General features: G+C 44.5%; 1 protein-coding gene across 2 annotated transcripts in view; it reads left to right on the top strand.

Annotated features, from left to right (window-relative positions):
• Positions 1-4,221: 4,221 nt before the first annotated feature.
• Positions 4,222-15,680, top strand: part of MAML3 (mastermind like transcriptional coactivator 3) — a 201,127-nt gene continuing 189,668 nt past the window's right edge. For both annotated transcript variants that reach the window (XM_072119437.1, XM_072119436.1), the window contains exon 1: positions 4,222-5,412. In XM_072119437.1, coding sequence (XP_071975538.1) covers positions 4,891-5,412 — 522 coding nt within the window. In that variant the 5' untranslated portion in view covers positions 4,222-4,890. The remainder of the gene's footprint in view (positions 5,413-15,680) is intronic.

Genomic DNA, 15,680 nt, shown 5'->3' with positions numbered 1-15,680 from the left:
CATTGGACAACAGCATCTTGCATCATACAAAATACTTAACCTCTGCCTTGCCAGGCAGGATTCACCACTGCAATACCCCTATGTCCTATCAGGACCATGTAGTGTGATGTGGGTATATGCAGGTGGGACGTATTCGCAAGCACTACCTCGCCATTGCATCGGCGAGGGTGTTGCACCAGACTGACAGATAATTATCTGGACCTGATTTAAGTGAAACAAAATGGTTTAGTCACAGAGACTGTACATAGACAGTGAGGGTGCGATCACATGTTGCAGTAATGAGGTGGTTTTAGGAGCAGTATTGTTAAAAGAAACCTACCACTTTAAAATGGTAGTTATAACCCTAAAATACCTTCACCAGCTCAGGGTGAGCTGGTGCCAGGGCATATGTTCGTAGTTTTCAGAAACCGCTGTATTGCTTGAAAAACTTGCTTATTCATTAGATTTCAACCCCCCTTCGGCGCACCATCATACGTTCTCGGCACACCATGCGCACGACCGTGCGTGCGCCTGAATAGGAAGTACCAGAGAGCCGGTGACGTCACCAAGCTCTCGGGCACACTAGCGCCTGCGCAACTTCGCGTGCGAAGCCGGCCGTGCGAAGTTGCACAGGCGCGAGTGTACCCGAGTACACAGTATATAAAAATGTGACAATAGGGTTTACTGAGGTAGAGAAGGACATAACCACTAAAACTGACAGTAATGTATTGTCATGGAACAGGTAGATCCAAAATATCCCAGGAAACTTCAGTCACTGCAGTTCATAGACAGTGAGACTGAAGGGTTTAGTCAGAGACTGTATAGCTCATTGACAGGTGCTTTAGTCAAAGAGACAGTGTCTTGCACAGTGTGACAGGCAGAGACACCCACTACATGACAGACAGCTTCAGACAGATACACAGGGGAGCACATTGGCAGTGACTGTGACAGGAGGGGTCACTCAGGAAGGCAGTGCACACACAGACAAATATGGCAGACACAAGGTAGCACATAGGCAGAGAAGGTGTCAGAGAGAGAGTGCTTCGGGCACAGACAGTAAATATGGCAAACACAGGGTAGCACATTGGCAGATGAGGTGTCAAAGAGACAGGGCACCGGGCAGGTTCAGTCACAGAGACACAGGGTAGCACATTGGCAGAGGTGGTGTCAGAGAGACAGTGCACCGGGCACAGGCAGGGTCAGTCACAGAGACACAGGGTAGCACATAGGCAGAGAAGGTGTCAGAGACAGTGCACCGGGCACAGGCAGGGTCAGTCACAGAAACACAGGGTAGCACATAGGCAGAGAAGGTGTCAGAGACAGTGCACCGGGCACAGGCAGGGTCAGTCACAGAGACACAGGGTAGCACTTGGGCAGAGAAGGTGTCAGTGAGACAGGAAAAAGAGTGAAGAAATCAGGCGATACCTTTTTGAGGCTAACAAGTTCAGTCACAGAGACACAGGGTAGCACATTGTCAGAGAATGTGTCAGAGAGACAGTGCACTGGGCAGAATCAGTCACAGAGACACAGGGTAGCACTTGGGAAGAAGGTGTCAGAGAGACAGTGCACCGGGCACAGGCAAGTTCAATCACAGAGATACAGTGCACCGGCCACAGGCAGGTTCAGTCACAGAGACACAGGGTAGCACTTGGGCAGAGAAGGTGTCACTGAGACAGGTTCAGTCACAGAGACACAGGGTAGCACATTGGTAGAGAAGGTGTCAGAGGGACAGGTTCAGTCACAGAGACACAGGGTAGCATATTGGCAGAGAAGGTGTCAGAGAGACAGTGCACCGGGCACAAGCAGGGTCAGTCACAGAGACACAGGGTAGCACTTGGGAAGAGAAGGTGTCAGTGAGACAGGTTCAGTCACAGAGACACAGGGTAGCACATTGGCAGAGAAGGTGTCAGAGAGACAGTGCACCGGGCACAGGCAGGGTCAGTCACAGACACACAGGGTAGCACTTAGGCAGAGAAGGTGTCAGTGAGACAGGTTCAGTCACAGAGACACAGGGTAGCACATTGGTAGAGAAGGTTTCAGAGAGAAACAGGTTCAGTCACAGAGACACAGGGTAGCACATTGGCAGAGAAGACGTCAGAGAGACAGTGCACCGGGCACAGGCAGGGTCAGTCACAGAGACACAGGGTAGCACATAGTCAGAGGAGGTGTCAGAGAGACAGTGCACCTGGCAGGGTCAGTCACAGAGACACAGGGTAGCACATTGGCAGAGAAGGTGTCAGAGAGACAGTGCACCGGGCAGGGTCAGTCACAGAGACACAGGTAGCACATTGGCAGATAAGGTGTCAGAGAGACAGTGCACCAGGCAAAGGCAGGTCCAGTCACAGAGACACAGGGTAGCACTTGGGCAGAGAAGGTGTCAGAGACTGTGCACCGGGCAAGTCCAGTCACAGAGACACAGGGTAGCACTTGGGCAGAGAAGGTGTCAGAGACAGTGCACCGGGCACAGGCAGGGTCAGTCACAGAGACACAGGGTAGCACATTGGCAGAGGTGGTGTCAGAGAGACAGTGCACCGGGCACAGGCAGGGTCAGTCACAGAGACACAGGGTAGCACATAGGCAGAGAAGGTGTCAGAGACAGTGCACCGGGCACAGGCAGGGTCAGTCACAGAAACACAGGGTAGCACATAGGCAGAGAAGGTGTCAGAGACAGTGCACCGGGCACAGGCAGGGTCAGTCACAGAGACACAGGGTAGCACTTGGGCAGAGAAGGTGTCAGTGAGACAGGAAAAAGAGTGAAGAAATCAGGCGATACCTTTTTGAGGCTAACAAGTTCAGTCACAGAGACACAGGGTAGCACATTGTCAGAGAATGTGTCAGAGAGACAGTGCACTGGGCAGGATCAGTCACAGAGACACAGGGTAGCACTTGGGAAGAAGGTGTCAGAGAGACAGTGCACCGGGCACAGGCAAGTTCAATCACAGAGATACAGTGCACCGGCCACAGGCAGGTTCAGTCACAGAGACACAGGGTAGCACTTGGGCAGAGAAGGTGTCACTGAGACAGGTTCAGTCACAGAGACACAGGGTAGCACATTGGTAGAGAAGGTGTCAGAGGGACAGGTTCAGTCACAGAGACACAGGGTAGCATATTGGCAGAGAAGGTGTCAGAGAGACAGTGCACCGGGCACAAGCAGGGTCAGTCACAGAGACACAGGGTAGCACTTGGGAAGAGAAGGTGTCAGTGAGACAGGTTCAGTCACAGAGACACAGGGTAGCACATTGGCAGAGAAGGTGTCAGAGAGACAGTGCACCGGGCACAGGCAGGGTCAGTCACAGACACACAGGGTAGCACTTAGGCAGAGAAGGTGTCAGTGAGACAGGTTCAGTCACAGAGACACAGGGTAGCACATTGGTAGAGAAGGTTTCAGAGAGAAACAGGTTCAGTCACAGAGACACAGGGTAGCACATTGGCAGAGAAGACGTCAGAGAGACAGTGCACCGGGCACAGGCAGGGTCAGTCACAGAGACACAGGGTAGCACATAGTCAGAGGAGGTGTCAGAGAGACAGTGCACCTGGCAGGGTCAGTCACAGAGACACAGGGTAGCACATTGGCAGAGAAGGTGTCAGAGAGACAGTGCACCGGGCAGGGTCAGTCACAGAGACACAGGTAGCACATTGGCAGATAAGGTGTCAGAGAGACAGTGCACCAGGCAAAGGCAGGTCCAGTCACAGAGACACAGGGTAGCACTTGGGCAGAGAAGGTGTCAGAGACTGTGCACCGGGCAAGTCCAGTCACAGAGACACAGGGTAGCACTTGGGCAGAGAAGGTGTCAGAGACAGTGCACCGGGCACAGGCAGGGTCAGTCACAGAGAAACAGGGTAGCACTTGGGCAAAGAAGGTGTCAGAGAGACATTGCACCGGACAGGTTCAGTCACAGAGAGTGTTGTAGACGGATAATAAATGTGACGGGCAGATTTGGTGAGAGACAGTGTACACACGGATCAGACTGCCTCCTCCCCTGTGCACACACTACCGAGGGAAGGTCAAAAGTTGACCGTGTGCCCCGGCGTCTCCCTCCCCTCCTGTGCTGCTGGAGCTCAGACTCTACTCCTGGTTTTGCACCTGGTCCCCGGGGCCGCCTCACGGCCTCTCGCTTATGTTTACTGAGCTCTTGTCCTGATATCACTCCGCTGGCATGAAGGAGGAGGAAGCGGTGAGAGGAGGAGGAGGAGAGCACTTGATCATTGTGATGGTGGCAGGAGGAGCAATAACAGCAGCAGCAGTACAGGCAGCAGCGGCGGTGTCAGCACTAGGCAGCCGTGCTCTATCAGCTCCAGCCTGCACTGCTCCACTCTCTCCCCCTGCCTCTCCCTCCTCCTTGTCTCTCCCTCAGGATTTATGACTTATGTAGAAAGAGATACATTCATTTTATTGGTTCAATCTCTGGTTGATTTTTTTTCCCCTTTTTTTTTTGCACTGCGTTTAACATGCAGGAGATCCACAAAAAAAGTACTTTGGACGCTTTGCTGCACACACGAGTAAAGTTTAGTGTCCGGGGAGCGCAGGCTGAGTGTGTCTGCTGAGAGGAGGAGTGTGCATGTGTGTGTGTTGTGTCTGTGTGTGCAAGTGACAGTCATGTGTGGTCACCCACTGCCTGGACCTCCTGCTCCTGTCTGGGAATACACTGGATTATAGACAGAAGACGAGTGCTGACCTGCTGCTGGCCTTCCTCCGCAACTCCTGCCTTGCTTTTCTGTACTTTTTTTGGGGGGGTTTGATCCTATGAGAGCTGCCCTCACCTCTCCTCCCTGGGGGCTGTGCACTGCCCTGGTGTCATCCATGCTGGCTCTGCACCCTAATAACGAGCCCACCTGGTGAAAGCCCCAACACGCCCAGCTCCAGGGGACAGCGCAAACTTCTCCACCAAAATAGTGTGCACGGGGACTGGCATGGGGGATTTCGCAGCCCCCGCTGCCTCTACCAACGGCAGCAGTGTGTGCATGAGCAGTGCCCTGGGCAGCAGCATCGGCGGGGTCGCCAGTCACAGTGCTAATAATACCCCTCCCAGCGCTGCTGCCCCCAATGCACCGAACAATAGCAGCGGCGGCAGCGTGAGCATTCCTAAGCACAGCACCGTGGTGGAGCGGCTCCGGCAGAGGATCGAGGGCTGCAGGAGGCACCATGTCAACTGCGAGAGCAGGTACCAGCAAGCCCAGGCTGAGCAACTGGAGATGGAAAGAAGGGACACGGTGAATCTGTATCAGAGGACACTGGATCAAAGAGCCAAGAAGTCAGGCACCAGCCAGGGGGCACCTCCTGCCACAGGTTCTACTACTACTACTGCTGCTGTAGCTGCTGGAGGTGGAAGTGGTGCCAGCAAGCAGCCCCACCATCACCATCATCACCCCCCACAGCAACAGGGCAAGCAGGATGCAGAGACAGCTGAGCACAGGAACCACACTCTGATCATGGTAAGAGGGGGAGCTAGTGGGCACCAGGGGGGAAGGAGGTGCAGGGGAGGGGGTTATCCCGTGTGTTTTCAGAGCGGGGTTAGGGGTGGAGCCAGCAGCAATGGGCAATGCCTCAAAGTTTTCAGCACTTTTATTTCTGGAGGAAGTTGAGTGCTTGTTGGAGATTGAGTTTATTTCTTGGGGGTGGGGATGCTACATGGTGATGCCAGTCTGACCCCAGTGTGCTTCATGATGTGTAGTTATTGGCAGGAGGCAGCTTGTCGTGATCCCTCTGTGTTATCTCCTAAGTGGCTTAGCCCCCTGCACACTGATCATATAACAAAGGACAGCAAGATCCCAGCCAGTCATTGTGCTGCCTCACATTAACCCCTACATCGATCTGATCAGTGACCTGGGAGAGGTGCATTAACCCCTGCTGCTGTGCTACATAGTATGACATCTGGATGGATATCACTCCATCTAGTTTATGGCAATTGATACAACAACCTTTGTACATTTTTATAAAAAGCAACTTGTATTGTTGAATGACATCACACAAATATTGAAGTAAGAAGCAAACGTATTTTTTAATGGAATTGACATAGCACATAGGCAATTGTCTCTTTACATATTGGGGGGGGGGTTAAGCAATCCTTTTTACCAATCTTAATATTATTATAATCTTAGCTAGTTGTGTTCTCATGTATTTTGTAACCCTAGTGGCCCTCATGGCAGGGGTCACAGGACTGTAGTTATGGTCCAGTTTGTAATTTTGTATCTAAAAATGAATGATGACAAATCAAATGGCTCTAGTGTCATGCAACTTATTGACCTTGATAATATATTATACAATGAATGGATAACAGTAATGCCCTGTATAACATAGGGATAACAAAGAAGATTGCCTATGAGAAGTGTCAAGTATTATAATTAATATGGCAGATTTCTGCATCTTTAATTGAACAGGTTTCCCCACAAATAAGGCTGGCTAACAGGCTGTCTGCTCTGAGTCCATGGAATACCATTGTCTGAGATGTGATAAATGTAGACAACTGGATTTTTGTGGTTAAATAGAGTCATGAGGCTGGGGGTGGGGTGTACAAGTGTAAAGTGTAATCAGGACACTGTCAGAGCTGAGGCTGCTCACTTCTGAGTGTGTCTCTGTGTTGTGGGGGAGGGGGATGTGCACAGTAGTGGCTATTTTCCTCCCTCCCTCCTCCTTTTCCTCCTCCTCCCTCTTCTTCCCTCTGACTCTGATGCTGTTAGACTGGTTAGATATCTTACAGGAAGCAACCCCCCTCCCTTTATTTGGTTTCTCCTGCATTAAGGTAGAATCTGCCCTGTTCTTCCCTTGCATAATGTGGTATAGAGAGAAGATCATGTCTCCTCAATCCTCCCAGAGAGAGCGAAGGGCACCATTTAAATCCCATGACACCTAGGTTGTGTACAGAGTACTTATATATATTTATATTTAATAGACAGTGTTTTATTATATAATATAGAGCTGTCATAATGTTTATAAACAAGACTATGCTGTGAACGGCACTTACCCTGGTGCCTGTCTATAATATGTCCTGTTTTTGCGTAACGCTAACTTCATTCTAAGAGCTTCTTTATAAAACCATACTTGGTGGAGACGTACATGTGCCTGTGCTTGAGAGTTGGTGGTCATTAATTTTTAACCTGCAGTATTTATCATTCCTAAACCCTACAGATCCATTATTTGTATAAGATAATGTAAATGGGCGACCAGCAATACTCCTTAATTCCGCATGTCATAGGATATTGGGCTTTAACCTACATGTTTCAGAGTCATGTATACAGGATTTGTAATCTTAATGTTGTGGTTGCCTGTTTAGACTGGGTGTATGACACATTTCTATGTTGTCATTTATGAGTTAACAAGCCCAAACACATCTCAGAACGTACAGAAACGGTAATTGAGCATGAATTCGGTGCTTAAAGGGGGAATATATAGCAATATAATACTAAGATTGTGCATTTGCTGTATCACCATTTCTATAGGGATACATTCCTGATGGCAGAATCATCTTGACCTACATGAAGTGCCAATATATAGATGCTGTAACAACGCGTCTTCTCATGTATGCCTCGTCTTCAATATATATATATATATATATATATATATATATATCTCAAAACTGTTTACTACTAATATTGCTATCTTCATATACAAATATACATACATAAGCATTCAAGTATTCTAATAATACCACAAAAACAGTAGAAATATGAATAGATGTCATCCCTGTGATATAGTTAGGGTGAAAAGGAGTAAAGGGTTAACTGATCTTGTTGCACAGACCGCAGCCACACAACCACAGTGGTAATGTATGCACTTGGAGCTAGCTACTGGAACGCTTCCATCAGTGCTGTGGCTTCCAAGCCTTTGTGTCCAGTTATCCTCTTGTCTATTTTTCAGTTTTTGGATGCAGAACACAAGGGGAGGAGCGGTGGGTGCTCTATCAGACACATGCTTTTATTTTTCTTCTTCACTGAAACAGGAAGCTGACAAGCTCCCTGAAACTGAGCAGATCACAAACCAGAACCAGCAGGGTTTAATATTAGCGCTGCTTGTTGCTGTTATGGATGTTGTGTCCAGCTCAAAAACATTAGATAAAGCAATAGATAGAAAAGTGCAAACAAAACATGGTACAAATGTCCTGATTCATACAGAATTCATACATTTCTTTGCTTGTATAACTGGGTTAAAGTGACTTTGTTAACTAATGTGGTTCTCTAGAAAAAGTACAGTCACAGTACATTGGATACAAGGCTTTATAAAAGGGATGTTTGTGAGTTTAAAGGAAATCTGCCACCAGCGTCAAGGTTTGTAAACCGAGCACACTTACATGCTGGTGTGCTTCACCTCTGGCAGGATCAACTCTCCTTTTAGCTTCTTATACCCTTGTTTTTAATATCTATGGAGCCTGAAGCCCTTCTGACTCTTCTGTATTATTTTTTAAAGCCTTTTTTTTTCTTTAAATAAGAGCATTGGAAGCTAAATGAAAAGCGGATCCTGGCAGAGGGGACTCACACCAGCATGTAAGTGTGCTTGGTTTACAATTCTTGTTCCTGAAGCTAGCTGTCCCGTAATCTGTATATGGAAGAAATAAATAAAAATAACATAAGTTACTGAACTGTCAGGTTATCTGCACACGTTACATATTACCTGCGGATTTGTCAAGCAACTCTGCAGCGTAATACAGTAGCATTGTAGTGTGATTTATGATAATCCCATACACACATTGTTGAAAAAGCTGCAACAGAAACACCTTTTGATTTTTGAGCCACAGCAGATAAGTGAGAGGGTTGAGCTCTGCACCATGACTGTGGCACAATGTCAGCATTAGGCGGGAACCCCATTTGTCCGTGATAAGTGCCATGCCACGCCACGGACTGAACACTATGCAGGGAAATGAACTCTGTGCATCATATTTATACAGAGTTTCTACATATCGGGGAAACAAGAACTCCGTGCATCATATATCAATATAATCCACCGAGTTCAGTCACCAGCATAGAGATCAGTCCGTGGCACGGCACATAACAGGCTGATCATGAACAAAAGTGAATCCAGCTTTAGAAGAAGATGAAACTCGCTGATTGGTGCATGGGGAATGGTCGTGGTATACTGCTGGGGTAAATCATGCAGACATTCTGCTATGTCTCAAACTACTCCAAAAACCATGAAGGAAATCTACTATCAAAATTAAGCATGATAAACCAGGGGCACTTACTCATCTATCCAGGCACTGTGACTTATGTAATAATAATGGCGGATTAAGACTGCCATGGGCCCTGGGCTGTATGAATATTATAGCCCCTACAAGTCTCGAATTCACTTCCTACATACAATGGGGGATGCATTCCTTCTGCCTGCTTTCAATCTGCAGTTACAGGACCTTTGGAAGTCCTTCTCAGTTTCAAATTTGGTGGGTGACGGGTTGCCCCGTAGGAAGCCTGGGTCCCGGGCTACTGCACAAACCACCTATATTATTATCCACTACTGAACAATGGTAATAATAATTTTATTTATACAGCGACATCATATTCCAAAGCTCTTAACAAATCATGGGGGGACATGTACAAATAAAATAGGACAAAACAGACTAAAAACATGAAACATATGGAACAATAGGAGTGATTTTTATATCTGTTATCTATGGCCTCCTTCCTACAAAATTTTTTAAAATGATGCTACTGAGCCTGAAGGAGTTCCTTTGTGCTGCAGATTCACAGGCTTTTACAATGTACAGAAGCACCTCCCCTCTCCACTGTGTGCTGAATCTTCATCCACTGCAGGTAGAGGGAGGCGGTAGTACTAAGAGAGCAGGAGGGAGAATGAGACACTGTAACAGCCTGTGAAGTTACAGCACGGAGGGGCTCTGGGAGCATCCCCAAGAGCCCTTCTAGCTCACTAGAATAGTTTTAAAAAGTTGATTTTATGAGGAAGGAGGCTGGATATACAATGGATATACAAAAATAAGACGATTACAGCACAATCACAGTGCCTTGATATAAGAGTAAGTATCACTGGTTTATCCATGCTCGATTTTGATGGTAAATTCCTTTAATGGGCCCTGGACCAATTTGGGAGGCTGCTTAAAGTTTTTAATTATTAAATTAAAGATCAGAAGTTCAAAATATTGTCTGACCACATGACAATATTTTATCTTTGCATATTTCCAGTTCTGATAATGTCTAGAAATATCCAACCATATAGACACGAAACATACAAACTGTACTTTCGGATTGCATATAATTTACTTTAAACTATTTCTCTTTAAAGAGTAACTGTAAAGTTACTGACAAAAATAGTTGGAGAGAGCCTTTGATAATGATTCCAACAATGCCTGTATCATGCTGCTGGCCTCTTCCTAGCCGGAGATATCTGGTATATTTAACATTAATTCTTATTAAATCAGATTAGGCTATTCCTGAAGTGGGTGAGCACTTCCAGGTTGTGACATCAGCTTAGGGCACTGAAGCCAAAACAGGACAGTATGTTTGTAATTGGCCGATCTGAAGCATGTGTTGAGTCACATGCTTGTGACATCACTGAAGGTCTTTTGCCAGAACTCTAAAGACTTTCAAATGATGCAGGACAGCATGTTTGTAATTGGACGACTTGAAGCATGTGATCAGTACACTTCCCAACATTACTTGTTTTTAAATTTGTTGAATTGACATTACTGTTATTACAAATCTACATTAGGCTACTATGTCATACAACTTAGAGTCAAACAAAGGGGTTGTCTGACAGATTATTAATATTTGACCATAAGTATCTGCACCCAGATCCCACATTGGTGATGTACATGGTGCCCTGGGTGCCAGATTCTATATAGTGAATGAAGCTCAAGTGAATAGCAACTGAGCTTCAGGTCCCTAGCACCGCTGCGCTACGGTTTAGTCTTGCCCCCACCCATCAAATACTGATGACTTGGGCTACCTGCACACAAACATTTTTTTCCTCTGATCTCGAACTACAGATCTCTTTTCCGTTTTTGTTCTCTTTATCCAGTATTGTCAAAGTTTCTGAACCATACGTCTGTAAAAACGGTTTGCATGTCACCCATATGTCATCCTTTTTTGTGAATCAGCAGATCTGGCAAATCTGACAAATCTGACCAGCCCAAGCATGTATCTTTACAGTGGGGGGTGGGAATGGAAGACTACTTTTACGATGACTGGCTTTCTGGTAGATGATAGAAGTTGGATGGAGGGCTGACTGGTAAATGTCACTCGTATGACTTTAAATGCCACTACACAGAAAATGGAGCTGTGCTTCCGGCATGGTGTGATGGTGCCAGCATTAATGGATATTCTGAAAGGCTGATGAGGTTGTTGGGTTGAACCCCCACTGACCTGATATTGATGACCTATCCTAAGGAAAGTGCATCAATATCTTTAAGCCTGAAAACCACTTTAAGCAGTATTACTTTAGATTTTCTGACAGACATGACACAATACAGATAAGGATTTGGGTGTATAAACAAGTTAATCTTACACTGAAGTAAAAGCATTAGAATTACATTGTTGTAGTGTATAACTATTATGTAGTTATGTGCATGGCATGTGTCTTTTTATGCTGTTAACTGTTGTTATTAATGGAGAATGAACCAGAGCATAACTGATATAAAACTTATTGTGATCGCAGTCATACGCCCTCTGACTTCCTCATATAAATGCATGGGACATCACGGTGGCTCAGTGATTAGCACTACAGACTTGCAGTGCTGGGTTCCTGGGTTCAAGTCCCATCTGCATTTCTTCATGTTTGTGTGGGTTTCCTCCGGGTTCTCCGGTTACCAAAACACACTCCAAAACATACTGGTAGGTGGATTAGATTGCGAGTCCCATGGGGACAGGGAATGAATTCAGCACTGCAGAATCTGTAGGGGCTATATAAATAAAGAATTATTATGCTCAACTTAAGCAAGTAGAAAGCCATTCATAACAAAAGGATTGGCCGTTGAAATCCAGCTGTTGCATCACATACATGAGCATCTATGGTTCTAAGTCTCCACACACCTGCAAGGCGGCCTTAATTAGTAGAACTCTTACTCACTGACCCTAGTCAAAAGCCTTTCGTTCAGCTAAACAAGGTCCCTATACTTTACTGAAGAGACGCAGCTACGCCTAAAAAAGTGCTGTCTACAGTTGGGAGTCTGTTCCTTCTGGAATAGATATACTGGTTTGGTTTTTATTCAGCATCATGTCATTAAGCTTCCTGAAAGTAATCCTTTATGGTAAAGGGGCTGTTTTACAAGGTAGCTAAAAGAGGCATGGTTTTTCTTTTCCCATTATGGAAAACTTATTTGCATATTTCCCAGAATTCCCTAGTGGAGCATCAATGACTATAAAGCTCCACACATCTGCAAGGAGGCCTTATTTAGCAAACTCTCCATAAGTAGAACTCTTACATGCATACATACACATAAAATACACTAAAGCTGATAAATCTTATTAGCATCAGAAGATGGCGAAATCAGGACAATTCTTAGGTTTTAATTTTTTTAAAAATGTATTCAAACACAATAAACCTACATAAATTTGGTATACCTGTGATTGTACCGAACCAAAGAATAAAGGAGATGTGTCATTTGGAGAGCACAGTGAAAGCAAAAAATGTTGCAAGTATAATTATTTATTTATAAATAGGGTTTTTATCTAATTTCTTCACATTTGAAATTTTCTCTTCCTTCACAGAACACCGCATGGAATAATAAAAACTTACACAAGATACAATTTGTTACACAGAAAACAAGCCCTCACACAGCTCTGTTTTTGAAGGTGGGGAGTGAAAAATGGACATGCAAAAGCAGAAATGGGCCAAATCGTAAAACCACATCTACCATCAAATTTACTGATGGGAGAATGCCCAAACTCCTTCATTTTTAAACTATATGGCGCCGTTTGTATGTTATTGAACAGCGGCATTCTTGTAAAAAGACTTTGTAAAAACATGGAAATGAATCGGAGGCGCTCCAGCCTATGTCACAGAGCGTCCCTTAGCGCCGCCATCAGATTATATATGTATGCCCCATATCTGTGTATTTTAGCCTGGCCAGGATCGGCCTGATTTGTAAAAGTAAAGATGCCAATAGTTTGTATAGTGCACGTGCATTCGTTAATTTGTTGATGATGCTGAACACCAATTCTGCGTTGTCTTTGTCAAGACTTCTCATTTGATTGTATCAAATTCATAAAAGTGTTGCAACAGTCTGCATAATCACAATGCTTTCATGATATCAGCAGCCAGTACCTCATATACAGCCAAGTCATCCACACAGGGATCTCTCAATTCCTCCATCACTTAAGTAGATATGTAACTGTTCTTGTGGAATATTGCTTTGGACAGCAGCAGATAAAGTCTCCTCCAGCTGTTTTTTTCTGCGTGTCAGCTGCAGTTTTATGCCAGAACAGTTGCTTAGCCTGAGTATTCTTGGAAGGCAGCACTTGTGGAAAGCTGTGTCGTTATTTGCAGATCACAGGAAGGTAGATGCGCTGAGCATTTGAGCCCTCTGTTGGGTTTTTCTTTGCCACATAGTGTTTTTTTTTTTTTTTTTGCTAAGGGTTGCTCCTTAAAATCTGAGAGCTTATATCTCTCATTCATCGTAGTGGGATAAACTTGTCTACTTGTCTGTGGTGGACAGTCCATTATAAGACTACTACTTACAAGCTGTATTGTGTTCTTAGACACTAACATCAAACATATGTCACATGTAGCTTCATGTTGATACATAATGGGTTTTTCCTGTATTATACATTTTTTTTATATATGGCTGGGAATCTCTAAAAATAAAGATCTCATACTTACCTTTACCCCCGGTCCCGTTATTCCATGGCAGCGCCCATTACTGCCGGCTTCTGTTTGTATACACAGGCCGGAGGTAAAGCACATCTACAGCTACTGTTTACATGTGGAGGCTGATGGTGACATAAATAGCTGCACTACTGCACTGAAATGATGGTTGTTCAGTCCCCAAACCATTTTGATCACTTTTGATTACATTTTTATGTAAAATGTTGAAAAAGTGGTGATTTGGACATTTGGGCTCTATTTTTTGGTTCGATGCCAGGATTAATTGTTTTTATATTTTGATGAAGGGGGACATTTGGGATGCAGTGAAACCTGGCTTGTTTATGATTGAAAATGAAAGTTGGAAATTAAATTTTTTTCCATGTTTTATAAAGTCTTCTGTCTTCAGTCCTTGTGTCATGCACTATGAAGCTGTAAGAGTTAGGAGAACTTTTGTATCTTTTTGTCTATGTTTATGATTGATTTTTATTTGTTTATTGTTATTTCCAAAGTTGGGAAAGGGGGTGATTTGAACATTTTTGTTCTGACTAGCTTTTATCATATATGCAGTATAGCTGTATTGTAGTGTAGTGAATGATTAAAGAAAATAACATGTCAGATATCGCCATGTCTCAAAATTCCTAATCTTTCAAAATATCAAAATGATTATTCCTGGTGATGAAGCCTTTAATGGAAAAAAAAAACGCAATTAAACATATTTTTACTATATTCCAATACATAAAAAAGTAAGAAAAAGTGATTAAAAAGGTTGTACAGTCCCCAAAATGGAAGCTAATAATAATAATTCCTTTATTAAGTATGAAAAAGTAAAAAAAAATGAAATACATCCTTATTTCCTTAATTTTTTAAAAATCTATTAAAATGTAGTAAACCTGCATAAATTTGATATTCCTTTGATTGTACCAACCCAAAGGATAAAGGAGAGGTGTCAATGTGAGCGCATATTAAAGATTTAAAAACAATGTCCACAAGAAAATAACGCAGTTGCATTCTTCTATTAATTTTGCCACCTTTGGAATGTATTTCCCAGTACACAGCACAGAATATTAAAGACTTACAGGAGGAAGTACAATTTGTTATGCAACAAGCCGTCATACAGCTACATACAGAGAAAAATAATAAAGTTCTTGAAAGTGGGGAGAAAAAATGGAAACATAAAATGGAAGAAGTCCATTGACAGGAAAGGGTTAAAGGGTGTTCGCCTGTGAGTTCTCTCCATGCTTTCCAATCTTTCCAATTTGCCCGCCAACGTATTAGCAGTTAAAGTGGTGTTTTATGGAAGTTAAATTCTGTCTCAGTGGGTTGGTAACATGATAAAATGTTACTTGTCGCTCCTGGACATCCAGTGTCTCCCCCAAGCAGAGAGACTAAGGCTACATTCACACGAATGTATGGGGGACGTATATACGCCCGGCGTAAATACGGCCGATATACGTCCCCCATACACTCCTATGGGCGCACGGCACCCTACGGGAGCGGTACGGTGCAGCACACGTGCGGCACCGTACCGTTCCATACCCGGGAAAAAGATAGGACCTGTCCTATCTTTTCCCGTAATACGGCGCCGTGCGCCATAGGTTGCTATGGAGAGGGGCGGGGGTGAGCTGCGCTCACCTCCTCCTCCTCTCCCCGTACACTGCCGTTGCCCGCTACGGTACGGTACGGGCGGGCAACGGCAGTGTGAATATAGCCTAAAGGACTCCACTCTTCCAATCACAGTCTTGTTTTTTTCTGTTACAACTACTGCATATTTTGCTTGATTTCTTAAAAGAAGTGTGTAGTCCAAAAACTGGACCTAAATGCACTGTTCGTTAAAGGGAATCTGTCATCAGGAAAGTAATTTTTATAGGTTCCATTAGTCTCTGGCATGTTGATTTTAAAAACATCTGAATAATTGTGGTGCATCTGAATAATCCCGCAGATTTTTAATAATTTAATT

Source organism: Engystomops pustulosus, chromosome 1 (genome assembly GCF_040894005.1).
Source record: "Engystomops pustulosus chromosome 1, aEngPut4.maternal, whole genome shotgun sequence".
In the NCBI taxonomy this organism is placed as follows: Eukaryota; Metazoa; Chordata; class Amphibia; order Anura; family Leptodactylidae; genus Engystomops; species Engystomops pustulosus.
Note: the sequence above shows the minus strand (reverse complement) of the source record. Positions and strands in the feature narration are given on the sequence as shown.